This window comes from Silurus meridionalis, chromosome 27 (assembly GCF_014805685.1).
Source record: "Silurus meridionalis isolate SWU-2019-XX chromosome 27, ASM1480568v1, whole genome shotgun sequence".
NCBI classification, from domain to species: domain Eukaryota; kingdom Metazoa; phylum Chordata; class Actinopteri; order Siluriformes; family Siluridae; genus Silurus; species Silurus meridionalis.
The window spans coordinates 7,098,744-7,126,680 of record NC_060910.1 but is presented as its reverse complement, the minus strand read 5'-3'; the positions used below and the strand labels follow the sequence as shown (position 1 = coordinate 7,126,680).

The 27,937-nt window shown below is 37.8% G+C and overlaps 1 protein-coding gene across 3 annotated transcripts; it reads left to right on the top strand.

Annotated features, from left to right (window-relative positions):
* The first annotated feature begins 179 nt into the window (after nt 1-179).
* On the top strand, nt 180-27,727 carry homer1b (homer scaffold protein 1b). Of its 3 annotated transcripts, none has more exons than XM_046842116.1 (8): nt 180-896; nt 5,197-5,353; nt 11,270-11,401; nt 13,864-13,956; nt 14,478-14,635; nt 23,540-23,696; nt 25,010-25,201; nt 25,328-27,727. In XM_046842116.1, the coding sequence occupies exons 1-8, from the start codon at nt 892-894 to the stop codon at nt 25,514-25,516; spliced, it is 1,083 nt and encodes a 360-aa protein (XP_046698072.1). In that variant the 5' UTR covers nt 180-891; the 3' UTR covers nt 25,517-27,727. The 3 variants fall into 3 exon arrangements, with proteins under 3 accessions (XP_046698072.1, XP_046698071.1, XP_046698070.1); XM_046842115.1 differs by lacking the exon at nt 180-896 and having other exon boundaries at nt 923-5,353; nt 25,328-25,562; nt 25,879-27,727; XM_046842114.1 differs by lacking the exon at nt 180-896 and having other exon boundaries at nt 924-5,353.
* Nucleotides 27,728-27,937: the final 210 nt, after the last annotated feature.

The following is a 27,937-nucleotide window of genomic DNA, read 5'->3' as shown; positions in this document are numbered from 1 at the left end:
GCATAGTATAGTATATATATGGATAGAGAGAGAGAGAGACAGAGAGAGAGAGAGAGAGAGTACATAGTATAGTATATATGGATAGAGAGAGAGAGAGAGAGAGAGAGAGAGAGAGAGAGCATAGTATAGTATATATATGGAGAGAGAGAGAGAGAGAGAGAGAGAGAGAGAGAGAGAGAGAGAAATATATTTTTATAATGTAATTTACAATAAGTAAAGTAAACTATATATATATATAGTGGAAGTGCATATTTAACAGTGATTAATATAAATGATTGTTTTTATTATTGTTGTTGTTTATTGTTTGTGAACAATAACGCTAGCAGGGTTGTACTCTTCAGTTCCAGTTCTGCTTAGCGATTGGCAGCAGATTCCTCTTCATCCTCATCCTCTCCTTTCGTCTCCATTCATTCAGCTCCTGGTGGTTGGCAGAGGCTTTTTGTGCTCCACACTCTGCCTATACACTGAAGCTCTGTTCGGTTCTGTTCGGTTCTGTTCGGTTCTACTCGTGTAGCTAAAGATAGAAATGATGACAGATCCGTGTGCCTCTTCCTCAGGTAAGGTAGGCAGGTTCAGTGGGTAAATTCACGGTGGGATTGAACTGACACACTGCCCACACAGCGTCGGCCAGCACCGCTGCATGCGTGTGTGTGTGTGTGTGTGTGTGAGTGAGTGCGTGAGTGCGTGCGTGTGAATATGCCGCCGTGCGGAATGGCAGCGCGCGCGGAGGAGCCACGGCTCCCGCACTGATGGACACGTTACGGACACGGTTCATTTAATCTCGACGCGAGAAGGCCATTCAGACGAGACCGGGAGAAACAAAATAAATCGGTTTTAAATCTGCATTCTGCCTCAGGATCACTCGAAGAAGGAGGAGGAAAAAAATCCAGCATGGGGTAAGTTAATAACTGCGAATGGATTTAATCAGGAATGGACCTACAGACTGGGGATGGATTGTCACTAATATCTTGTGCTGATCATCCAATCTGGATTTGGCAGAAATGCTGGGGTTTAATTAGACATCTCCACCCAAATGCCTGGGAACTTATCTCCCAGATGGCTGCATACAGTAAGAAGAATGAACCCTCAAAGCCAGAATTGATTTGTATAGATACTGTACTATATATATATAAGCACCAACTTTCAATTCTCTGAAAGCCTCTCTGATGTAATGGGTGTTGGATGCAATCCTGAGATGCAGATCTTAAATCTCTGTTTCATGCAATTCATGAGATGTTCATATCATCTCTGTGTGTCTACACTGTTACAATGCAGTGGCTCGGGTTAGTAACAGTTCCAAGGTAACATTATAATATTGCATGCCAACACTGTCAGTGAGTTCTGTCGGATTTTATTGTAAAACGAACAGCTCAGCATTTCGTCCTTATGGATGGCTACAGCTCGAGTAGATGAGCTTTAAACACATTCCCCTTGCACACAATTGGCTGTCTGCTTTTCTTCTTGAATAAAGAAGGGCAAACCAATTATATAACGCAACGTGTGTCATCCGTGTTCCTCCTGGAATATGCTGGCATTGGGTTCTGCTTGGAAAATGGAGGTTTTACCTAGAAGTTATCGAGTAATTGGAGTTACAAGAGGACAGCTGTTATTGATGAAATAAAACATGTATACATTAGTATGAATGATTATGGTTATGGCCACTACTGAGATATTTTATCGGCTAAGTGTATTTTATTAAATGAATAGATTTCCTCTGTAATTACGCTTCAACAGATTCAGTTTATTTGCTGAGGAATTACCTCCGTATCAAATGTTGCTCTCTTGTTATTTATTTATTTAAACATTCTTATTTTTAAGCAGCATTTTGTGTATAAATTGCACTGTTTTTATAACATAATTACGTTATAAAAATGGAAACTCTGAGGTACTCTGCTGCCTCGCAACGCCACGGCCCCAACGTTCGAGCTCAAGTTAAAGTATGCGTGCAGTTTTACATGTTAACGCCACGATTCTGAAGGTTTCCTCCAGGTTTTCTGGTTTCCTGCAACATACTAAATAGGTTAATTAGCCATGCCAGATTGCCCCAGGTGTGGCATGGAGTATATGGTGTTTTCACTTCAGATTACTGAACATGAATAATTGAATGAATGAATGTGATTATTGAACATGAATAAATGAATGAATCGTATTTGGGCAAACCCACTGAAGAAGTCTGCAGTTCCTCAATCCTGTCTGAAAAAAAGCTTTTACGCTTTTATATTGTTTGAGCCATATCCAAGTATTAAATTAGATGAATCCAAGCTTTTTGCATTATTGAAGTCAAATAATAAGGCAGGGGGGTGTGTGTGCTGTATGAGTAATATTGGGTAGAGTAAAGGGCAGAGTATGTTTGCCAATTTCTTTTACTTTGTACTTTTATTTTGTACTGTTTGGAACAACATTACCATCTGATTTGCTGGTCTGGATGAAGAGGCCACTAGATGAAGAAGATTAACTTTGAGGATTTGAGACCAATCTGAAACCAAACCATATGCACTCGACCACTAAAGAAGGATTGATTCCTGACCATTTCCTTAGTTTAAAATGATGTATGGGAGCGCTATTAGACAAGGGTGAACCATTTTATCCTTGGTTGCTGACTGGTTATAGGAAGCAAGTAGTGTAAAATGGTCTTTATTACACCAGAGGTACTACTATCACTCCTCTGAGGTAAATGCAGATTAGTTGATGACTGCAGTGAGACCAGGGATTCAGATGTCAAGGTGATTCCATAAATGTCTTCACAAATCACAACGGTAATTAATTTGTTAAGCAAATCTAAAAGCATTCAAATAGTTAGGCTAGAAATCACTGACGTAAGCTTCTCTCACGAAGAAGACCCAAATCTTCCTACACAACGTAAGCATTTTTGATTTATTTTGACTTATTTTGATATAGATATCGAGGCAGATAAAACAGACATACTAAAATGTTCAGAGCTGAAAAAACATAGACAACATTCAGTATTCATGTCCATAAAGAACAGTAGGATATTGAATACCTAAAGCTAAACTACACTTTTTCTGCAGCCGTTACTATCACTATGATTGCTGCTGAATTTTAATGGTAATTATGCAACGCGCCTTTGATGTTGTTCAAAGATTTTTAAGCCCCTGGGTGCAGCGTAAGCTCGATGTTCCAAATGCACCCTCTCTTTCCCTTTTATTCTTCTTTTTTTTTCCCCTTCAATACCCCAGCCATCACTCCTTTTTTTTCACACTTTTCCCTTTTATGCATACACATTTCTGTACATCAACCCAGCAGCAGCTGATTAGAAGAGCACCAATGGTGATTAGACAGCCTATGAATAATTCTTACAAAAAAACCCTCTTTGTCTGGTTTCTCTTGGTTTCTCTTATTGTGCTTTGTTAGAGTCTGTGATTTGATTATGGTGGAACTGTATGTAAATTTAAAGTGCTTTTACTGGGGGAAGGGGTTATCCCTGAAATTAGGTCACATGTAAGTACAGTCTTATGATGATATAGGAAAACTATAGGATAGTTGTAGAAGCTGTACTGAAGTACAGATCTATGGCTGGCTGGACTGATCTTCTGTGGAGACTTGATTGATGATTAATGATAGTCCTGGAACATTGGAAATTCTTCCCAGAGTGAAAGCGATGAAAAGGATATGGAATACCATTACTCAAATATGTTTCATTTGTACAGCACATTTAACAATAGGCACTGGCAGCTTTACTGAAACCCAGATGCAGACTAGATCTGTCATGAGCAAGCCAGAGATGATGTTGGCAAAGAAAATCTTCCTGAGACGACATGAGAAGAAACCTTGAGAAGAACCAGACCCAAAAGAGATTCCTTCCTCTTTTGGATAGTTCAATACTAAATCATTAGCATATTGTGAATAAGAATTCTGGCATAAGAACAGACTTTAGGATTACCATTTTTAAGTACAGATCTACTATATGCAGCTAAAATTATTAAATGAAGTAGAGGTAAGATTTATCCAAGTGACAGCCAATGACTATGAAACCACATTTTGACTTTCCAAGCTGTTAGAGTCCCACTTGCAATCCACATGGACCGGTGTGTCTGCATGGTTTCATTCCAAGAACTCAAGGGCACACTTGCTTTATTAGTAAGTCGAAGTGTTTAAACAACCGATAAGCTAAATCAGGTATGCAGCCATACTGGCTTAAACATACAGCAGCTGTAGAAAAATACAGATTTAGATCTGTAATTTAAAAATTCATATTTGATGGTGGATAGGTAAATCTCCTGAGATGAAGTGTGGAAGAAACTTTAATAGGAACCATACTCGAAAGGAACTTATAATCTTCTAGATTTCATATACATACATTATATACACATACAGTATGTGTATATATATAATGCTTCATAATTACAGCATTGTGCATGAGCTTATATACTAAAACACAGAAGACACATGAGACTGTGGGATGTGAAAATCTTAAGGGTATCAATGTGGGACTACCCACAGCAGCAGAATGTAGCGTTTCTGTAAATTGTACAATAAGTAGTTGTATATACAATATAATTGTGCAAAGAACAGATGCAACAGTTAAACTAAATCCTAATATGCAGAAGATGCATTTAATTGAACTATGACTGTATGTCACAATGATTAATATCATATAACATCAGTATTTATGATTTTATTTATAAACACATATTGGTAGCAGTTACCTTTAAAAGGTTAATGTTTTTTATAAAGCTCAACAAACCACAACTCTTTTAGATATTAATGAAAATCGGAATCACATCATCTTTTATATATTTTTAACCAAAGTTATCCCCAAACTATATCTTTGATTCAAATGTTTTATAAGAACTAAATCCACTCTTGTTTTACAGCAAACACTAGCACAGGAGTAACAGTGTAACTCATGAGACTGTGACAGATTACCTACTTCAATACTATATTTAGTCTTTACCCTCGACTCTCCCCCACCAGACCCCTGCCAAACAGCTGGCATTTCCATCTTAGCTGAGCGACTCGTGTCTGCTTGTTTAACGCTCCGTAAAAGCAGGACACCTATGTATCTGGCTGGGTGGGTGGGTCCACCTGAGTTTCTCTGGTTCCTTCTGAGAGCAAGATGGAGGCCAGAGAGATGGTTCTCAGACTCCCGGGTCGTGCAACTTCATCCAGTGGCTTTGGTCAGACCACGGTGCTGCGGCACAAAGAAGTTCACCATTTCTTTTTTGTCCCATTTAGGGAGCAGCCTATCTACAGCACACGGGCGCATGTCTTCCAGATCGATCCGAATACTAAGAAGAACTGGATGCCCACCAGCAAGCATGCCGTCACCGTTTCCTACTTCTATGACAGCACCAGGAATGTGTACAGGATCATCAGCCTGGATGGGTCAAAGGTAAATAAACTTCTGCTGATCTTGCAGGTTTCTGTTTATTCTTTTTTGGGAGAGAAAAAATGTCTTTGGTGTTGTTTGCTTTCTCTTATATTTAACTGTTACTTCGTTATTTGTCTGTGTTGTTTTTGCAAATTGCATTTTTTGACACTCAACACACTCAAAACATGTTTGCAAGCACTATTCTGATGTATTTCAATAACTCAACATAGATATAATAAAAAGAAAGTACAATGCACATTTGATATAGTCACCTATTTGGCCAGTCCACTCTTTACATTCTGTGTAATGTTCTTGTCACATGCAGCTCCACAGCGGCGTTACGATACCAACACATTGATTTCATATGGAGCCTATTTTGGTGCATCAATCCTGCATCATAAGCCCTTAAGGGCAGCGAACATGATTAGTATTGGAATCACACTCCCTACATTCAGTGTGCAGTGAGCAGAATCCGAGACATTACTGCAATGCAAGGCATCCATATTCATCATGTGAAAAAAAATGCACACATTTTTATCATGCACTACATGTCTGCTTGGGTATAAACCGCTTAGGTGAGATAAAACATTGCCATTCAGGCCACTGGCAATTCAAGCTACTCAATCCTAGTATCCTACCCCTTCTTGCAGAGAGAGCTCAGACTGGTTAAAATAGCTCACACAAAAGTCTCTGTGTGTGTGTGTGTGTGTGTGTGTGTGTTAGTATATTAGAGTTCTCTGTACCTCAGTTCCAGAGCTTCGGTGACAGAAATACCGCGTGAAGCGATCCCGGCATTCTGGAGTGGTTTTAACTGCTCAGGAGAGGGCTTTTACCGCTCACATCGAACGCAGCGCCTAATAAAACATCAAAACTATAAACACTGCTTCTTTTCACGCAAATGTCAGCTAAATTGATTTTAGCAAAAAAAAAAAACAACAACACTTTGTCAGTAACGGCTTTAGCTGCTTTCAGTAGACGTTCAGCTGTAAATTTGCCTCTGAATGTTGCTCTTGTAAGGCAACTGATGTATTGCAGTAAATATATTTTACATGTATTCTTTTGAGAAGCAAGGTGAGACTGGATCAATGAAATGAGGTCAGATGTAATAAGAGCACAGTCTTAAGGCCACACTAGGGAGCTGATAGTTCAGTTATGGCTGATGGCACATTAACAGGACGGTCCACTAATCCATTGGTTTATTTCACGTCTGATATCTATGCTATAATAAACCACTCTTCTTATCATACTCACAATATATGACTTCTATCAATTCCCATAGAAGCGTCACCATTGAATGCTCTTAAGCCTCGAACTACACTGATCTGACCTCGACTTGGAGAGTCAGGAGAATGGACCAACCATTGGACTAGTACATAAGACCTCCCTACTAAAAATTGTAATAAATTAAATATTATTATATTATCATTGTTATATATTATTTTACTATTACTAAATTATATATTATTACTATATAATTTACGATTATAATCATTTTACATGCTTCCTATTACTTTCTGTCAAAAAGAAAGGCAGCATAACCGAGAAACATACTCAAAACCGGGTCTAAAAAATGGAGATAAGAATAGAAAATGGGGCCCAGTCAGAGACAGCAAAAGTATACACATCCTTCACTCAAGTAGAAGTACAGATACTCTTGTTTTGAAAGACTCTGGTAAAAGTACTGACTACACATTTCACTCAATTTAAAGTAAAGAAGTTTGGGCTCTGACTTATACTTAAGTAAAACGTAGCCATTACTACTACCTGTTTTAGTGTCATGCTGGTAACTGGAACCCACATCGTTTTAATATATTAATACAAAATAATTTCAAATGATGTTTCCTAATGAATGTATTCAGGCTGAACATCCACCATATAGAACACAAGCAGAGCAAAGATGATGATGATCAGGTGATCAGGAATGTCTCTGTTCTCAGTCATGTTTACATCGCAGGCAAATTAATTAAGAACGGTTAAAGAAACTAATGACAAGACAGGGCAAAGAAAGGACTGAACCAAAACATAGTCACATGGTTGTGAATTTAGCAAAAGTATAACAATACTAGTGTTTTTCATGAGTGCAAATGTTTTGGAACTTATCTTTTTTAATGATCAAAATCAGTACTTAAATGAGTCTTAGGTTAATATAATACTTAAAAAAAAAAGTTTAGAGGTTTACAATTTGTCTCAATGTTCAGACCAGTGTCTGAGTGATTAGCTGGGACAATGTGGTGCTTTCAATTGAACACTTTGATTTAGGTCGGTTATTGTTGAATGATTGATTAGCTAACATTAGATTTGATCATCAGCAGTAAATTAAGTGTTGATGAGCTGTCAACATAAATTCTGATCTCATTCAGTTATGTGTTTGACAGCACTACTGGCCACAAAGAATATTTGTGCTGGTATATAAATGTGTTCATAAACCTGTGGGTACTATACATCTAATGTCGAATCAAAACTTAGAGGAATACCCAAGCTTTTTTCTTATATTTACCTAGATTAAATGGATAAAAGTTTGTGGATACCTGACCATAAAATTTGTATTGTGTATACTTTTTGAACATTCCATTCCCCATACAGTCCCCATTTGCTGTAATAATTAACCTACACCCTTCTGGGAGAATGTCCTGCTAGATTTCTGAGTGTGCTTTGTGCTTATTTAGCCATAAGGTCATTATTAAAGTCAGGTACTGATATACATATGTTTACACAAAATTTGTCAATAAATATTTGTGATTTTATGAATTTTTCAGGTGAAATTCAAAATCTGTATATAGTAAACCACAGAAAACGGACGCCACCTCAAACATGCTTTTTTATATACAGTACTGTACTGTATTAAGATTTTACTTAATTTTATAAGTAATAATTATATTTTTAATAATACATTTCATTATTACAACATAAAACTCCATAAAAACAATTCCCTATTAGTTTTTTGGTCTATCGTGCTATCGGCGAGAGACTGGGAAAATCAGCTAAACAAATTAGTTATGTGGCAAATGCAATTCTGCGATAAACCGGGGGCGTGAGATTCGAACCGGGGTAAAGCAGGGGATTACTGTATTTAATCCTTTTAGAGACAAAATGCTTTTGTTTGTTATGTTTATACATATCTCCATACTCAGGTTTGGCCTTATGGTGCATAAATAGGACTAAACCTAAGGGGAAAGTGTAATTAACCAGTATAGCATTGTGCCAGTGTTGGGAAAAAAGACTACTTAAAAAAATTTCTGTCCTGATTCACATTACAAATATTTTTTTTTTTATAGTGAAATAAGTGTGAGGTGCTTAGTGATTCATATAAAGTGGGCACAGCAGTGGGCTCAATATAATATATACAGCTTGTATATATACACAACACATGTCTTGTCAACAGTCCAGGCTGGTGGGGGTTGTGTAATGGTGTGGTGAATGATATACCAATATATCATTGTTATACTGTATACCACACCCTATTTAAGTAAAGTTAGTGACTATGTATTTCTCTATGTGCATACATTTAAAATCTGTAAGAATTACCTGATGCAATTCAGTAAATTTGGACAAGAATCTCAACGAAAAGTTTCCTACATCTTGTGTAATCCATGCTATGAAGAATCGAGCCTGTTTTAAGAGAAAAGGGAAGATCTTACCAATACTATTATAGTATTTCTTGAACAAGTGTTTGGTGAGCATGTTTTTGTTTATTCCTGTGGAAAATTAGCCGTCATCTGCTACTGCATGTTAACTGCATGTTGTGCTAGCATAGTTACAATGGTGTTTAATACTGTAGAAAATGGCATATATATGAAGCGGGGAATAAAAATGGTTTCTCATCTTTTTTTTAAGCTGATAAAACTTCAGTTACACCTCCCTCTATGAGCAGAATTTCAATCTGATGAACAAGTGAAAACTGAGAAGCTAACTAACTAACTAACTCTAACCTGCATATTATCTTGACTTTGTCAGTAAGTCAGCTTGATTTGGGAAAGTGTTCAAAAAATAAGGAGCAGCATATGGCATATAGCTGCATTACTTATGGCTTGAATAGCTAAATTAGGCATTGAACCCTATTGTACTATAAATGGGATTGTTTCTGTGTTTTTAAGTATACTATACTTTTTAAGTTTTACTGAATTAAAAATAGTTTTAAGCAAAAATCTATTGATTAAGCATAGTAATATTTTCTCTGTTTAGTTTCTGTTATTTCTAAATATTATGGATTCTTAAAATAAATTGGTATAATAATTCTGCGCTCCATAGGAAAAAAGCTTGTGCACCTCTGCTGTAAAACAAGTGATCTCTGGCATCTCTTCTTCTAATGTATTAGCTTGTAAAAACAACAATCATCTTACTTACCAACAACAAATCTGGTTTAGAAGTAGTAGGAACAGCGTACATTGGAATGCAGCTCTACATCGTGGCTGATGAGAAGTATGAGTATAAATGAGTAATAAAGGACTAAAGCGCTGATGCATTTTTTTCTTTAGATGGTAATGAAGTGAGGAAAGATTGACCTCAGGTCACAACATTGTCAGGTCACCTACAACTGTATTGTGGGTAGCGTAGAAACCTAAAAATATGGTAATGCAGAACATAAACAAAATATATCTTGGATGTGACTGAATATCACATGTTAATCACATAAAGAGTGATATTCAAGGTCTTTAAAAGCATTCTCTGATGTTTGTTACATCACTATATCAAGGTCAGTAGATACACATGTTGTAGTCAGGTCTTCTAAAACATTTATTTATTCAATTCAGTGACTGTCTTTATGCATCCATTGTAAGTGATTAAAGATGAAAGGGTTTTTTTTTTCAGTACAGAAAAACAAGTTACTAGCAGGGACAGTCAGTAGGAGTCATTACTCCATGTGAGAAAACTCCTCCATGTGAGAGAGGAGAACAGGGGACAGAGATGAGAACTCTCTCACTGCCTACTGCTCAGATTGTATAACATTTGTTACACAAGCAAATCTGAAGCCCACTGCCAGTTATCATCTATGAAATCATGTAATGCAGTTATATGGTTATCCTATGATTTCAGATGTGTGTGGGAGTATGGAGATCCAAAGCCTTTTATCCTGCATACACGTCTTAACAATGAGTCACTTTTCTGGACGGTTTCAGATCAGGATACCTGGAAAGCTTGTCTAAGGGATAAATGTATTTCCTGTGTTAATGAAGAATTTAGTGTCATTTTTACCTTTGATGAACCCGAGCTGTTGCATTTTACTATACTACATTTTTATCTTTCTTCCATTCTCCCTGCTCTTTTTCCCACCCTCTCTTTCCGTCTCTGCTCTCTGTGCATGATCGGAGCGCCTTTCAGATTTACGCCCACACAAACACATTCGCTTGCAGTAACTCCGGTCATTTCATTGCTCGCATTTCACTGTCTTCGAAAGTCAGCAATGGCTTAAGGTTTAGCGGGAGCTATTAAGTGTTTATCGCTGGTCATTTCGGTCATAATCCATCACTTGGATCAAGACGTTTAAAAAAAAAACAGACACAGGATTTATTACAAGATTATGTTCAGAAAGAGCATGTTTTATTGTTCACTGTAGTGTTTGGATTCACATGGGAGCTCTCTGTTGCATATGAAGGTATTCTGTTACCCGATTGATACACATGCATCATTTCCTTAAAAGTACCTGACCGCACTCTATGGACTCTTTCATGTCCCGCTGATGATCAATCGATTTATATTAAATCAACGCCACACACGACTGACGCTCTCCATCTCTCAAAGCGGCATCCAAGCCACGTTCTGGCATGGGAGAATAGACAAAAATTAGTGCTATGGTACAATTATGATGATGCCATCCACAGCACAGCCTTGAGAACTCCCTGTCTGTTTACTAAGGCTCATTTTCCCACCTGTAATCTCACGTTTGCACGTTTTCTGTGGGTTGTGTAGAATAACGCTTTTCTTTGTAATTGCTCATAGGCTATAATAAACAGCACCATCACCCCGAACATGAGCTTCACGAAGACGTCGCAGAAGTTCGGGCAGTGGGCAGATAGCCGCGCCAACACGGTGTATGGATTGGGGTTCTCCTCAGAGCACCATCTGTCTAAGGTGGGTGGAATTCTGCTCCACTCTGCTCCGCTCTGCTCTGCTCTTCTCTGCCTCGCTCAGTTTCTCTATGTGCATCTTGGTGCTGGGGAACACCTACACACTGTGCCCTAATGAGCAGCTGTACAGTCATCAGTGTGTGGGAGGCTTCTTCTGCGTGGTCCTTTCCTCTCCCCTTTCTCTTTCTCTCTTTCAGAATTTGTCTCTCTTGGTTTTTCTCACTCAGTTTCTCTCTCTCTCTCTCTCTCTCTCTCTCTCTCTCTCTCTCTCTCTCTCTTCCTCTCTTTCTCCTCCACATAATGATTAAGTTCTGTCACACATCGGGGGTGGAAACCAGCAAGGCCTCACTATCAGGCTTATGCAAGAGAGACATCATGCCTTCACACCCTCATAAACAGACCACTCTTTTATGATCTTTCTTTCCCCCATAAGTGTTTCGCTTGCTTTAAATAGGCATGATTCGTTCTTCATAATGTCCATTTGACCAGGTGCAGTTTTTTGACTTGTAAAGGCTTATCTTCAAGAATATATTCTTTCTCAGAATATGTCAGTCAAGTTAGAAGTTTGATTTCTCTTCTCTCTCTCAGTCATATGTAAATATCAAAGTAAATGTGTGGTACAATAATATATAATAATTATTTTTTTAATATATACATAGCCTTCCTCTATTTGCAGGGCCATGTTTACCAAAGCAATAATTACAGCTGTTTTAGCAACCATTTGCACTAGTGGGGTGGCCAGTTTCAAAATGTGCTTGTAAATAAACACAAGCACACTCTTAATTAGCATAAAGCAAGCACAATATAAACCAGCTTCTTTCATGCTCTCTTGTCAGCAAACAAATTGGTAGACTTGAGGTATTCCAGCATCATTGTTATTTATTAGAGTTGAAACCTAAAAGATCATGATCATGACTTGCTCCATTATGCATATGTAATAAGGCAAGAGCTCAACACATCAGTGATTGCCCCTCAATCTTGTGATAGGTTCTGGAAATGTAATGTCATAAACCCTGTGTCTTATGACTGATCCATTAGTTTGGCAGGGCTAGACAGTCATCTACTCAGACAGCCAGTCTATGTTTTTAGTGTTTGCACTCAAACAGATCTACAATGGGACTGTTGTATTATATGTATTACACATCCATAAACTGTTCATGGGCTTAGAGTAACTCAAAAAAGGCATGTAAATAGTCACCAGAATCTCTGGATATGGAACATCATATCTCGAACATTACTTCATTTTGTTTGGGAGTTTTATAGACTACTGTCAATTTAAGATAAATTTGATACATATGGCATTGTCATTTCAGAAGAGAAAGAAAGAAAGAAAGAAAGAAAGAAAGAAAGAAAGAAAGAAAGAAAGAAAGAAAGAAAGAAAGAAAGAAAGAAAGAAAGAAAGAAAGAAAGAAAGGGTCTTGTCACATGTGCTTGTTACATCATATCCCAGTGATGTTAGGAGCTGGGGTCAAAAGCGCAGTGTCAGCCATGATACAGCGACCCTGGAACACTGAGGGTTAAAGACCTTGCTCAGAGGCCCCAATAGTGCCAGATTGGCAATGCCAGGGCTTGAACACTTGATGTTAGCTCTTTGCTTCCGTTTCCAATATTAAGGCTTGAAACTTGGGTTGGGTCACTGTACATGTTTTTTACTGTGGGTTTCTTTTGGGTTCTCTGGTTTTCTCCCACCTTCAAAAAACAAGAACTATAAGTATGTGATTGTGTGTTTTGGCTTGTAAAGGCCCATCATTTAAACAATGAACCAACTGTACCAAAATTGCGACACAACCCTATAATCCAGCATGACTTGAATTTCATTCCCAAGCCCTTCAGTTGCTCCCTAAGCTTTAATAAAATTCATGCACATGTGTGATTTGTGATAGGAATCTTTTTTTATGTTTTATTACACTTTAAAAAATGAAGAATTACAAACACTTTTGAACAACTAACTTCTGGGGCAGCAAAATCTCAAGATGACTGGGTTCAGATGATCATTAAATGGTAAAAGTACTTGCCACAATGGCTGTTATATTGTGCATGTGAATATAAAGCGAGGTTGTCACTATGGCAACTTATTTAGCCGAGCTGTAAGACACACTCTAGTTTCCGTCCTCTTTCTTTGTAGCTACAGAGAATATTCTGTGCTGAAAATAACTCACAATGAACCGTTAAGAAATAAGAAATGACACGGACCGCCATTATTGTTTTTTATTTTGTATTTGTGTGGACAACATGCTACACTGAAAAGCACAACCTTACTGGCTTTGCTCTGATTTTGTGTTAAAAAAATCAACAAGCGATTGCAGGGGACAAAACCAAAGTTATACCTGATTAGTAGATGTGAGCTTAAGCGCTAACAATGTCTTTTGTCACCCAATGCGCACATACAACCACTAGTTCTTTTGAGTGTATTCAATGCATACTCAGAGCTTGTACATGCAAATCTGACCTCAAGTATCTTCTCAGTTTGCCGACAAGTTTACGGAGTATAAAGAAGCAGCCCGCTTGGCCAAGGAGAAGTCCCTCGAGAAGATGGAGTTGGCGAGCTCTCCCTCTCAGGTGAGGATGTTTCATTTTCATGAGAAGATCTCTACTCGTCTAAGTCTTTCAACACGCTTCATTACAACTCACTTGATTCAGTTTGATTCCTTTGAGAGAGAAATTTCCTTGTTGTAGGTTTCAATCTAAAACAGACTCCCCAGGGCTTTGCACTTGGGCAAGTTGGATTAATTAACAGTTTTTCATGCTGTTTAGTTAAAATCTTGCAGCGCTTGAGAACCACTGTTTTTTCTTATCCGTACGGAAGCCCGAGGCTTCTTACTGTAAATGATGTATTGTTAGTTGACAATTGGGGAGCCGTAATAAGTAATTGGTGCGGCTCCGTTTAATTTCTACCTGATGATTCGTGTGTTATCAGCAAACAAAAATAAATCACGAGAGGAGGCTACGCAGACCAACATGCAGAAGAAACGACTACTTTTATATAATATATATTATATACATTTTTAAATACATTTTTTATAAATAGATAAAGAAATATTAAAGTGTATATAAGCTAGCATGTTTGTGGCCCCTTACAGGAATCGCCTGCTGACATTCACTCGCCTCTGACCCCTCCTGTCTCCGCCGACCTCTGCCGAATCAACGGCACAGGCGATGATGCCACCTTGTCAGACGCATCGCCTAATTCGGAGCTCCAATCAGACCTCTCCCCAACCACCCCGACCCTTGCGCACAGGTAACTAAGTGGGTTTTTGTTGTTTTTTTGTTTGTTTGTTTCCGTGTATGTGTGTTAGTTTGTCTTTGTGTGTATGTATGTGTGTGTGTACAAATACAGATCTCTAAAAGTGCTCAATTCAGTTACATAATCTTAGATTTTTATGCATTGGACTTCTGCCAAAAAACATTTTGGGATAAAATAACACCAATGTGCAGTGGCAATAAATGCTGACTCCTTAACATTTTTATATTATAACACACACACGCACACACACACAATTTTTTTGTGGATACCTGACCTTTTGGAAAATCCCATTTTAGATTTAGCCCCCATTTGCTGTTATAATATCCTTCACTCTTCTGGGAAGATGCTCCATTAGATTTGTTTGTGTTTGTGGAAATTTGTGGTCATTTAGCCACATGGGCATTAGTGAAGTCAGAACTGATGTAGGGTGAGGAGTCCTGGGGTGCGGTCAGCACTTCCACTTCTTCCACTTCAACCATGTTAAACATATCTTCATAGCTGGCTTTGTGCACAGGGGCATTGTCTTGTTGAAACAAGATTGAGTCTCCAAGGGAAGATGTAATGCTACTGTGTCACATCCAAAGGCATCCTATACAATTATGTGCCTCCAACAGTTTGGGGAAGAACCACATATGGCTGGAAAAGTCAGGTGTCCCAACACTTTTGTCGCTTTATATAGCATATTTTATTTAGCTTGATAAGTTCAGATCATAACTGAGAAAAAAATTAAACACAGGACCCTTTTGGGCTGCATACAGTATGGTGCATTGTCAATGCCAAGTAAATCTTGTTAATTAGTTTGAAGTATGCGTCATCTGTTTTTATGTTCCTCTTGAGTCATACAGTTGAGTCAGCAATGCCTCAGTGATGCACAATATAATTGAGGGTAATCTCTAAATTTCTAATTTTTTAAATGCATTCTTTTCTTTTTTTTTTATCTTTTTTCTTTTTCCAGAGACGTGTTTCAAACATGTCAGGTCTTCTCTTTCTGATAAACCCATTCCTGCTGCTTGTGATTAAAGCCAACGCGTAGTTGCTGACACGCGCATTTTCGCTGAAACACACACAGCACACAGGGCTGCGTTTCTGACGCTACTGGATTTTTTCCGTAATGCAGTGTTCTATATGCATCTTTATTCCACTGGTGCGCAGGGATTGCATTCCTCTAACGTTTCTGTAGCTACCTGGAAGGACTCTGTTTAAGCCTGTCATTATTTCAGTTCCTGTAAGGATCTTTTTTTTTTTCTGTTCTTTGACGATACTCTGTACACTTCTTGTGACTTTGTGACTGTTGGAATGCACTCGCATATTGTAATTTGAAAATAATGATGCAAATGCAAAGTATTTTATTTTCTGTATTTATTAAATATTGCATCTTTCTTGGTTTCTGATGTTTTTCCAAATATCGAGTTGTTATTATTCTATATTTTATACTTTGATTTCATAATTGTTTTAGATAATCGTAGACTTGGTAAAGGGCCATATAATAAGTTGCCAAAGATATGACTTTTAGGTGTAATTTGAGTAGGGCTACGCCGATGCTTTAAGACAATTTCTAGGGCACTTCATTCAGGCGATGCACTTCACCCGTGTGTCGGTTATACTGCCAAAGTTGCCACACTTATTCAATAACACTCACACCTTCAACTTTTAACCACACACACACACACACACACACACACACACACATACACCCCTGCACAAAAAAACTGATTGTAGGATGTCAAATGTAATGCGATGTATTCCTTGAGATAAGAAATGCCTCCAGTTATTCTGCTGTCTGAAATAAATGTGAAAAAGAAAAATCTATATTGATTTCTTTGTGGACTTTAAAGACATCATACAATTAATGAATTAATGATAATGACATTTTGGTGTAACGAAATTTTATTGTTAGATTAAAATGAGATAATAATGCAGGGCCTATTATTGTTCTCTGCTTGGCCAATATTGTGCAGGAAAACTGACAGGCTAATTCATCACTAATTGTGCATCTCCCCTACACAATTCTCTCACGGCTTCTCTCTATCTTTTAAATCCATAGTGTAAATACAAATCTGCACGATTTTGATATGAAATCCTTACAATGAGAAGTGTGGATATGATCCTGGTGTAGTTCTTCTTTTTTTTACGTTGTGAAAATCACCTCATATTTTCCTCATTTATTAAAATCTCCATCATTTTAGAAAGAAACCGAGCTCAGTGCTGTTAGACTGCGTCATCTTGGAGTTGTAGTTATTATGTGTGCACGTCTGGTGTGTTTGGAGTGTGTGGGCGGTGAATTCACTCTTCTCGCAGTCACTTCTCGCAGCACATGAGTCAGTCAGATGGCCTGTTATGTCAGACTGCTGGAGAAAAGAAAAAAGCTGGAATGCATGATGTTTAGAGTTTAGGTTAAAGATCATACAGATTTTGGCTGGAGGAATAATGGAGTGTTGCGCTGACACTTTGAGCGCTGATGAAATCGGTGCCATTTTTGTGTATTTCTACATACACTTGGTAGAAATAAATACACTGAAAAGCGAGTTGTGTAATGTGCAACGTGCTGCACTGCTTAGTGAACCGACAGTAAACCGTTATGTGGAGTTGTTTATTGATTTAGTTTCTGGTTTGCTTTGGGGAATTTAGTCAGCTTGTGGAGATGAACATTTCTCTCAAATGTTATTTCCTGTGAGGAGATGGAGAACATGGTTGGTTTATATCGCTATATAAGCGTTCTGACATTATTTATTCAGGAGGTAGAGAAACAAAGCACAGTGTTTCATGTGTAGGATATTGGAAAGTTTATTTCAGCACTGTTGAAGGGTTCACATATGCAATAAAAATATGTATAAAAAGTGCTGTGTATGATTTAAAACAATGATTTTCTGACTGAAACGATAAAACACAAAAGTCTGTACAACAACAAAACATTTCGTCAAAAAATTCGTTGTAAATTTATAATAACCGTAGGATTTTTACAGTAGAGGAAAATAACCGTTCAAGGATGTTGGTTGGTAATGAAACAGTCGAGTAGTCGAGTAGAATGTAAATGTCAAAAGTAGGAATTGTAAAAGTGGCCTAGATGTGTGGGAAAAGAAACGTCCATGACAAAAAAATCAAATTGTTGTTAATCACAAAAAATTACACTTTTAATATTGGCTTATCATATATCTTCAAGTCACCAAAACACATGCTCAGTAGTTACTAAAATTAATCACTCCCTTAATTCAGATATAGCTAGAAATGAAGTCATGATTAGTGATCAATCGCAAAAGGATTTTACAGTCGCAGTTGTATAAAAGCATCTCTATTTTGCTGCTCTGTAAAGTCCAGAATGTTCAGATGCATCTTTAGCCCTAACGCACCTGATATACCTGGTCCATATCTGAAGAAGTGAATCGGTTGTGTTAGAGCATCAAAACTCCCAAACAGTTTGGGCCTCCAGCCTTAAAATGAAATGCTCAGTACTTCAGTACTTCAGCAAAACGGTTATTTACAGTATTTCATATTAGATTTTTACATTGTTGTGGGCTGATATTGGAATCACTTAGAATAATTACAACCTTTCCCCTAAAGAACAAATAATATTAAGGAAAACTTATAAATATCAAAAAATAACAGACAACTTACCACAAAGAGGACTGACTACAAGGTCTTCTTTAAGTGAAGAGACTTTCTTCAGTTCCTCTACAACACAGCACTCTTCTCTCTCTGACGAACACAGTGTCTAGTTGAGGCCCAGCCTCGCTCGATCGCTTGTCTGAGGAGCTTTATAAGCATGTGTGGCACCTTCTCGTGTCCTCGGTAGGTGTCAGGATGTGGGCTGAGGATCTGTCAGTCAGAGTGGCAGTCATGAAGGAAAGGTGGCTCTGACGTCAGCACTGCAGGCATGGCATCGTGGGGGATGAAAGTGAAATAGAATCAGGCCTCTTGGGCCTGCAGCGTAGGCACTGAGCTCGCTGGAGTGCTTAGACTGGAGTGGTGTGTGCTACGCATTACCGTGTGGGTGGGTGAGAGGGAGAAGGGAAAAGAAGGATGTGCTGGGAAAAAAGATGACAACTCGTTAACCACTCTGTAAAGTGTGGGGGACGAGAGAGGGAATTCTGTGGGTTGTAATCTGCGTTGGTGGCAGAATTTCTAAATGTCTCATAGTTTTTTTTACTGAGTAGAAGATTTAAACTTGCTAGTGCATCCGTTGGGGGAACAGATTATTTTATGTTTTATAATAAAATTTATAATAAATTTCTATTAAAGTATAAATCTATACTTGCATTTATACAATTGTCTATGCTTGAATTTTATGGGGTTATTAAATTTAATGAATAAGCTCTTAACTAATAGCAATTAAAACATAAAAAAGCACGTCTAGGAAACAGCATTTCTTTTCATTTTTTACACAGCTATTAATCTGAAAGTACTTTATTCAGTAACTTTATTAAATATTTAGTCATTACAATAAAATTAGATCACATAGTGTTTGTATTACTATGATGACCCACGCTACACGGCGACCACTTAAAGTGTTCGGTGAAATTAAATCGTAAAAAATCAACAGTAGAACTCACGACTATGTTTAATAGTGAAAGGAAAAAGCATTTCCACACGCACAATGCGATGGGAACCCAAGGGATTGGACTAAACAGCTGTGTAGCCTTAATAAAACTACTTATCAGTAAGGCTAATTGGAGAAAAGGCTTCAATTTGCTAGGAAGCATAAAGATTATACTCTGAAGCAATGGTCATGTGGTCTGATGAGTCCAGATTTACCCTGTTCCAGAGGGATGGGTGCATCAGGGTAAGAAGGGAGACGGATGAACTGATGCAACCATCATGCCTAGTGCCTGCCGTACAAGCCTATGGGGGCAGTGCTATGATCTGGGGTTGTTGTAGTTCAGGGGTGGCCAACCAGTCAGAGACCGAGAGCCACATTTTTTACTGTGTTATCGCAAAGAGCCACATCATACACATGGGCACACATAAACATCACCCATCCCTTCCTCTTACACACACACACACACACACACACACACACACACACACACACACACACACACACACACCTCTGCTCAGCCAGATTTATTGTAAATGTCACACACCAACATAATGACAGAAATTGACTCCTACAGTTCTAAGACCACAGGACAGTCATTTTCAACAATGAACACTGCACTGCCTCACACACACAAACTCTGTTTAACCAAGTCCACAAACAAAAATATAATAATTTACAATAGCGTTTGTCTTTTACTATGCATGTTACTTAGTGGGACTTTTGGCATTCCTTGCCTTGAACAATCCCCTTCTAATCTGCCTCGTATTCCGTTGTTGCCACTCGAAGCATTTCTTTCACACGTGTGTCAGTCAGAACAGATCGATGCTTTGATTTCACGTGTTTCAGGGTAGAAAACACAGACTTTGTGGGGTTTTTTATGTGCGTGTTCACTTCGCTTGAGTGTAATACGGTATTTTCGTCAAATGCGCATGTGCGTGAGATGAATATGCCGCGGGGGGGGCAATTAATTTTTACAAGGGGCCACATGAGAAACCTGAATTGTGTCAGAGGGCCACACCAACGATAATATTTTAGGGATGCACCGAAATGAAAATTCAATTCAAATGGCAATGAAATCCATAATTTTTTGTGTTATGCCTTTTGCCTCAGCACCATCACTGGAAAACTTTCCTGCTTTTTCAAAAACGTCCTCTACAGACGGAGTGCACATGCTCAGATTGACTTTACTTTTCTGCGCCGCGTTCTTCTCATATTTAGAATGGCAATCGGGATGTTTGGATTTCAGGTGATAAATTAAACCCGACTTGGAGAAACTCTTTGCAAATACACCCCTCTTGAAATTTCAGCATTGCATGTTTTGCAAATCGCTCTCCGCACACCGCAGACATGTTGCTCTTATCCAGATAACCGTGTGCTGCTGCGCTTTTTTATTGCGTCATTACAATTGTGTTTCGTCTGATATACCTCAAAGTTTCCCAGTAGGGTCAAGCTCATTTAAGTCCTAAAATACCGTATTAAACTCAAGCGAAGTGAACACGCACATTAAAAAAAACAAACACAAACTGCGATATGAACGTAAGAGCCGCATGAAACCAGCCAAAGAGCCGCATGCGGCTCGCGAGCCGCGGGTTGGCCACCCCTGCTGTAGTTGGTCAGGTCTAGGTTCAGCAACGTGTGCCAATATTATTATTATAAATATTTTCTGAAATATCGTTGCTGTAGCATAAGTAGTAAAATTTCATTATGAATCATAGTACTGCTACATATACTACCGGGTAAAAAAATGGCCCAAGCCCAAAATGGTAAAATAGTTTTTCTTTTGGCATCGTCGTGCGTTTAAAAATCACCATCGGTGAAGCTTTTCTCCCGATGCCGTGCAGCTCAGAACACAGGTGAAGTGTGTTTTCATGCCCGGTTGTTTTCAACGTGACGAATGATTCGCATTTCCTGTTGACAGTCCGAGTGAGCGGCAGGTCAAACGTCAGAGGAACATCATCCATATTTATGATGTGGTGCGGCCCGATTCAGTGGGAGCGCATCTGATTTAATATAAAGAATTTCATTGGTTCACCTGATCCAGTTCTGCAATTTCATTGGTCTAATGTTATGGGGTTCAGTTTTTTGGCTTGAATCTTGTGAAACCGGGAAAAACCCAGAAAAAATCCATAAATTAGCTGCTTCATTGTTTAAGCCGCGGGATTCAAATCGTGGGGAAAAAGTAGCGGCTTATAGTCCGGAAAATACGGTATGCATCTCTGGTGAGTAGGTTGTATTTTATTTAAATATTTTATGTTTTTGTCATGTTATTAGACAAATATTGATTCTGAACTGCTCCAGATGATGTAGGTGGCACAGTTGCGGTTGTAGTGTAGAGGTTTGGAGCGTGCTTTAGTAAAATGGTATTCACCCTCCATATGTGAAATGCTTCTCTCTCTGTAATCCTACGCGTTGTTATATAGCCGGCCACTGCCTTTTAATGACCTTAAGAACAAATCATTGGTCAGGAAACGTGCACAATAGATGTTGAACATTGTAGCAGTGGATGTTGATTAAAATTTGGGATTGAACCAATAGGTTTTTATAGGTAAGCAAGACTAAATATATAAATATACACTCAAGGTATTATGACAATTGTCGTTAAGTATCTGAATATAATATTTTCACCTTATCGTACAAATCTAGTAAATAGTTAGGAGTGTGACAAATGTAATCCTGGACATGCTAATGTCTCTTGCTGGTTAAAGAGGATGTAATATTAATTGTATATTTTATTTTTACATGCATAAAAATCTAATTGTGCAGCAAATAGCCTTATAGGGCTCTTTACAGCCCTGCTTTAATACTGAACTCAGGTCTGGGATTTTTTTATATCTGTGATTTCTGATTGAGTGTATTCATGGTACCTTGCGTTGAACTGGTTTCCTTTAAACGGTATGCTTTCATGCACATCTACTTTGACAGACAGTCCAAATTAAAGAGCACTTATAGTTACCCAGAACAGCTTTGTAATTACACGTAGCCTTAAATAGACTTTTTTTTGCCTTTTGGACTTGACTGAGAGTAACCATGCCCCTGAGCATTTTTCTGGTTTATTTGTACAAGTACAAAATGCCAGTAGAAAAAAATAGCTAATCAGTAATTGGAAAAACAGTGTTTATATAGATCATTGATACTTATTTTGTACGGTTTACTACTAACCATCGTTGCAATTGTTTATGTAATATTATGGATTTCTAGCACATTTTCTGTATAACCAGGAAGTCTAAAAACTCTGTCTATATAATGACTTCTATCTTTCATTAGAAGCAATTATGGAGAGCCTATAAGCCAACAGTGGGACAGAGTATATCTGCGTTTTCAAAAAGTGCACTGGTGGATAAAGTACACCATTCCGGCACTTGAGCAAAACTATTTTCACTTTTAGGGAGAGAGTTTTCTATTGTTAAAGGCACACAGTTCGAACCTTAGTCTATGGAAACTCTCACGTGAATCGTGAGATACGATTGCGGTCTCATAAAATGTTTTTATGAAATGTAGTAAAGTTAAATGTTATTACTGAATTACTATGCATTAAAATGTAGTAAAGTAAATGGTTCCCAAAATAGAAATACATGGTTAAAATACGGATACTTTAAAAATGTGTTTAAATCCACCAGAGATTGTGAGTTCTGATGATTCCACAGTCATCTGAGGGCCTGGAGAGCAAATCTGACCATGTTCTCATGGTGTGGATCTGATGTTTAAGATGGCTTTAAGATCTATTCCCTGTCAATCATAGCAAGACTAGCAAATCAGGGGCATCTGTGAGCTCAGGTATGTCGAAGAGGGTAGTTATGTTGCCCAGTGATTGAACATGAGCTACAGTTCTCTAGTCTTTCTGTTTCATAGGTGTTGAATGATAAGTTTGTATGATTGGCTTTGGGGTGGAAATTTGAGAAAAAAAGGCAAATAGTTGACATCTATTGATTATACAGAGACATGAATATGACTATACAGTAATATGAATATATAAATCAAATCAATATTCCATCATGAACTCTTAGATCAGTTCTCCTAGGTGCAGTTTTTCAAGGTAATCGGCTGGTAAGTTGGTACAGTCCTTCTAAAGACTGTGGCTAATGCACTTGCTTCTATTTGTGCCTCTATGCCAGACAGCTTTTATGATGTAATACCCTGAAAAGTGTAACTTTCTTTAATGACATGCAAATATTGTTAACTGCTCTAGCTTTCGCTGGTGCTGAATTATTAGCAACTCACATTACAAACAATATCCTGAGGTAACATGCACCACAAAAATGCATTTAAATATTATAACACAATGGTTTGCCATATTACCCATCCTGACTTCACTGTATCAATTGATCTGTTGTTTTTTTTCATGTGTATTGTTTTTGTCACGACAGTCCAACTACCACCAAGCACTGGGAAGCTGAATTGGCAGCTCTGAAGAGCAACAATGCCAAACTTACAGCGGCGTTGCTGGAGTCCACTGCCAACGTCAAGCAGTGGAAACAACAGCTGGCTGCTTACCAGGAGGAGGCTGAGAGGCTTCATAAAAGGGTGAGGATCAGAAAAGCATTTACATCGCAAGAAAGGACAATGCAATTGAATAGCATAGAAGTGACTTAATATATTAGGAATTGCACAAAAATAAATCTCAATTTTATGACAGTCTGTTTGGCTGGCATACTAGACTTCAAACTTAACACCAGACTCTATAAAGAGTACAGTTATTACTCTGATTGGCTAGTCCTGATTCTAATTATAACATCTGTAAACCTGTAACTGACGTCACAGTGGTTGTCACTGAAAATGTGGTTAAATGTTGAATTAAATGGTTACTAATTAATTTTTTTTTAACAGGATAGATAGATAGATAGATAGATAGATAGATAGATAGATAGATAGATAGATAGATAGATAGATAGATAGATAGATAGATAGATGTGGGATGGGGAAATGTGGGTTATATAAATTTACAATATGAGACGTACATTGTGTGTATAACTAAAGAAAGTTATAAATGGGGTATATGCAGATGATATATAGATATGTTTAAGATAATCTAGGGTATTTTATGATTTAGAATTATAAAATATAATATAGAGAATGTACAGAGTGGAGCAGATCTGCGTAATGATTTCTGGCAGTGAAATCAGTAAAGCATCAGTAAGCCATCAAAGTCTAAGCGTATAGTGTAGAGTTTAGTCGGGTGATGGTAAATGAAAAAAATAAAACATGCAACATAGGTCACTGAGGTGCAGTGGTGTGTGATTAATCCAGGTCCAAAATCTGGACAATTAAATAACATCATACCTTTTAATCGGTTTATAGTTGTGTATCATTATAGAACGTCTAAGAAACAAGTCTTGATAAGTGAAAATGATGCAGAAGTGAAGCAAGAAACAGCTGTGAAAAAGACTGTTAGAAAACTTTATCACTGGAGGAGATTTCTCCTATAATGCTAAATTATTCATCACTGAAAATGTCATTGTATAAACAGTTATACATGTTCTCCCATACATGCCTCTGTTCAAGTTCCTATTATAGAAATTATAACATTAAAACAAGCATAAACTTGTGAATTGAATTAGACCTAGTATCAGAGCTGCTGTTACTGAAAAATCTATCAACCCTTTCTGACCAATCAGATTTTAGAATTCAGCAGTACCACTTTAAAATGGTATTCAACATACTGTTATATCATGGCATGGATTTTGTTTGCTGTGTTCATGTAAATGAATAACAATTTGGAGGCGTATTAAAGTTTTTGAGGTGTTTAAACCCAAGGTTTACATCCAGATACACATCTGTTCCAGAGAGTGATCTTATTAATGACTTTTGTAATTTTTTTGGGGGGTGGGGGCATACAGGTGTCTGAGCTGGAGAGCCAAAGTAGTCAAGCCAATGCGATCAAGTGTCAGAAAACAGAGCTTAACAAAACCATAGAGGAGTTGGAAGCCACATTGAAGTCTAAAGAAGAGGAAATGGACCGTCTAAGAGAGGAAGTGGAAAAAGCCAAGCAGTTACAGTCACAGAAAGAGACACTGGAACAGAAGCTAATGGTAATATTTGTATAATCTTAGTTTACAGGCAGTTCCATTGTATCTGAAACAGGTTCTATATTAAAAGAATGCATTAGCTTCTTTCTCCACATCTCACAGCACATTTGTGTCAAATCCACACTCTAGGCCACAGATGCCAGGAACAAGGACCTGGAAGAACAGTTAGCTGATGTGGAGCAGCGTCTGGAGACGAGCCAGCTGGAGCAGGAGAACTTCCGCAAGAGCCTCAAAACGCTGCTTGAGATCCTGGACAGCAAGATCTTCGAGCTGACAGAGATGAGAGACAACCTGGCCAAACTCATAGAGGACAGTTAGAACACGCTGCTTTCGCCTCTGCCTCAGAAAACGTGGACTTGCCGAGGTACATGGTGACAAGAACGAAACGCACAGCTCTTCTGCCCAGACCTCGTCGTGTACTTTTACACTTTTAAAGCCTTCTTGACTGGAGGACTCGAAATATTATTATTATTATTATTATTATTATTATTATTATTATTATTGAATTATATGGTAACGATAAGCATTCAGTTGCACTTGAATTTGTACTTTTTAGGTGAATAATCTTTCTTCAGTGCCACTGCTACCTACTAGGTGATAATCAGCCGTATAATGCTCCCCGTCCTTTTCTTATTATTAATTGAATATTATTCGAATTGTTTTTCCTTAATTGTACACAGGTAGTGTAGAGAAAGTAGGCAGCCTACAAAGACGAACGCTGCTGCACATAGGCTCTTCCTTTCTACGGTGCTGGTTTAGCGTGCCTGGTTTATTTGCAATTAAAGGACATCTGCTATGCTGCTGAGGACACTCGAATCAATCACACCCACCGGATCGTCCGTTCCGAGCCATATGCTGTAGCCAGACCGTGTCGGCTTGCCTCGTCACCTTCAAGGAAACTGCCTCAATGTTCAGTCAGAGCTTCAGGATACTTTACCATCGACTTCCTGACAAGAACAAAAGACACCCTGTGAAGTCTGAACACTTAGATACAGGTGTGGCGTATTGGCCTGTAATGTACAATGAGCAATATTCAAAACAGTCTTTATGTCACCTCAGTGTATTTATCAGGTATTCCAACTTTGGACTAATCTGTGGACTAACATTGTTTAGTAGATGTTCCCCTTCCTGATAGTGCTCCTCAAAGCAGTCTGTAGTGCTTTCAGATTGTTTTAGCCTTAGAGTATAAAATTCTGCACTGGATATCAGACTCGATGAGGAATTTCCTCGTTTTTGGATTTTTTTTTTTCGTCTGCATTAGCAAATGCAGTGTTCAACTTACAATTCGAAATAATGTGTTATTATGAAATATATATGCTGATGGATACGATACATAGAGCACTGTTAATATGATTGTATTTATAGATGGGAACGTTCAATAAAAAAAAATCCCATTAATAAGATAAAGAAATATCAATGAAATGGTGCTTTAGAATAGAGAAAGTATTTGTGTGCTCTCATCCTGATAATAACAGTCTGTAGTAAAGGGTTTCATTTTTGTTATATTAACGCAGCTTGCCATACTCTTGCTAGAGTGCCATCCAAATTATACTCCAGCTAGATTCTTATCCAGGGTGTCTGTGGGGTTCTGAGATAGGCCCTGGGTCCACCACAACTCAGCCAGTAAAAAATTGTTCACTGAATGAATGAAGACTGCTTTTGGGCAATTTAAAACTACCTTTATGGTTGTAAAACGTGCATAAATAAGATGTGGGAAGGCGCTTTACATTGGGGGCTTATGAAATTTAAATATTATGTAAGCTATGAAATGCATGACTTTGACTTTGGTCATTTTGGTTCAATGATAAAAAAATATTATATTTTACCTTTTGTGAAATTACGGTTAAATTTACGGTTACATTTATATACGTCAAAATTAACACGTTAATAATGCATTATCTCAAATTCATTTTATCGGCACTGATTTTTCCTAACGCAATTAATACAGCGCATTTTTTATTAACAATATAAATAAGTATAAAATAGGCTAAATTAAAACCTTCAACAAAACACACATTTATTAATGACATCCTTTCTTTACAATTCTTTAAAAAAGAATCCCACAGAAAGATCTTTTTAAATCACTCAAAATAATTACTCAATACTAAAAATATTATTTTTACTATTACTATTACTACTATTTTACTACTAAAGCTGCTCCAGAAAACAAAGTTACAGCTTTACCTCAGTCTGTTACAAGCACTGGTAGTGGACACTGCATTCAAAAATGTGAAATGATTGTTTCTTCACAGAACGCTTTACCAAATCAACAGCACATTTGACTCTACAGGAACAGTAATAGAACAGTAGATTAATATAATCTGTCAGAGCTGCTGTTATAGAGAATTATCATCTTTTTGATCAGTCACAATTGAGAATTAAACAGCACCATGGCATGACATTTTTAATACACTTCTTACACACTTATAAAGCGTAGACTATTGAGCTTCTCAGTTGATGTTCCTATTTGTTTAAAACTAGGAATTATTAAAAATAAACCCCTGAATGATGCTATGTGGCTTTATTTGTGAATGATTAATGCTGAGTCGAAGGAGCTTAAACTGCTTACTATCCCAGCTTAAACACTGTGTGCCAAGACTACTGCAGAATTGCTGTTATTTTAGGGCAGTGACATACACTTACACTCACACTCTTTCACACAAACACACACACACACACACATACACACACACACACACATACACACACACACACACACACACACACACACACACACAC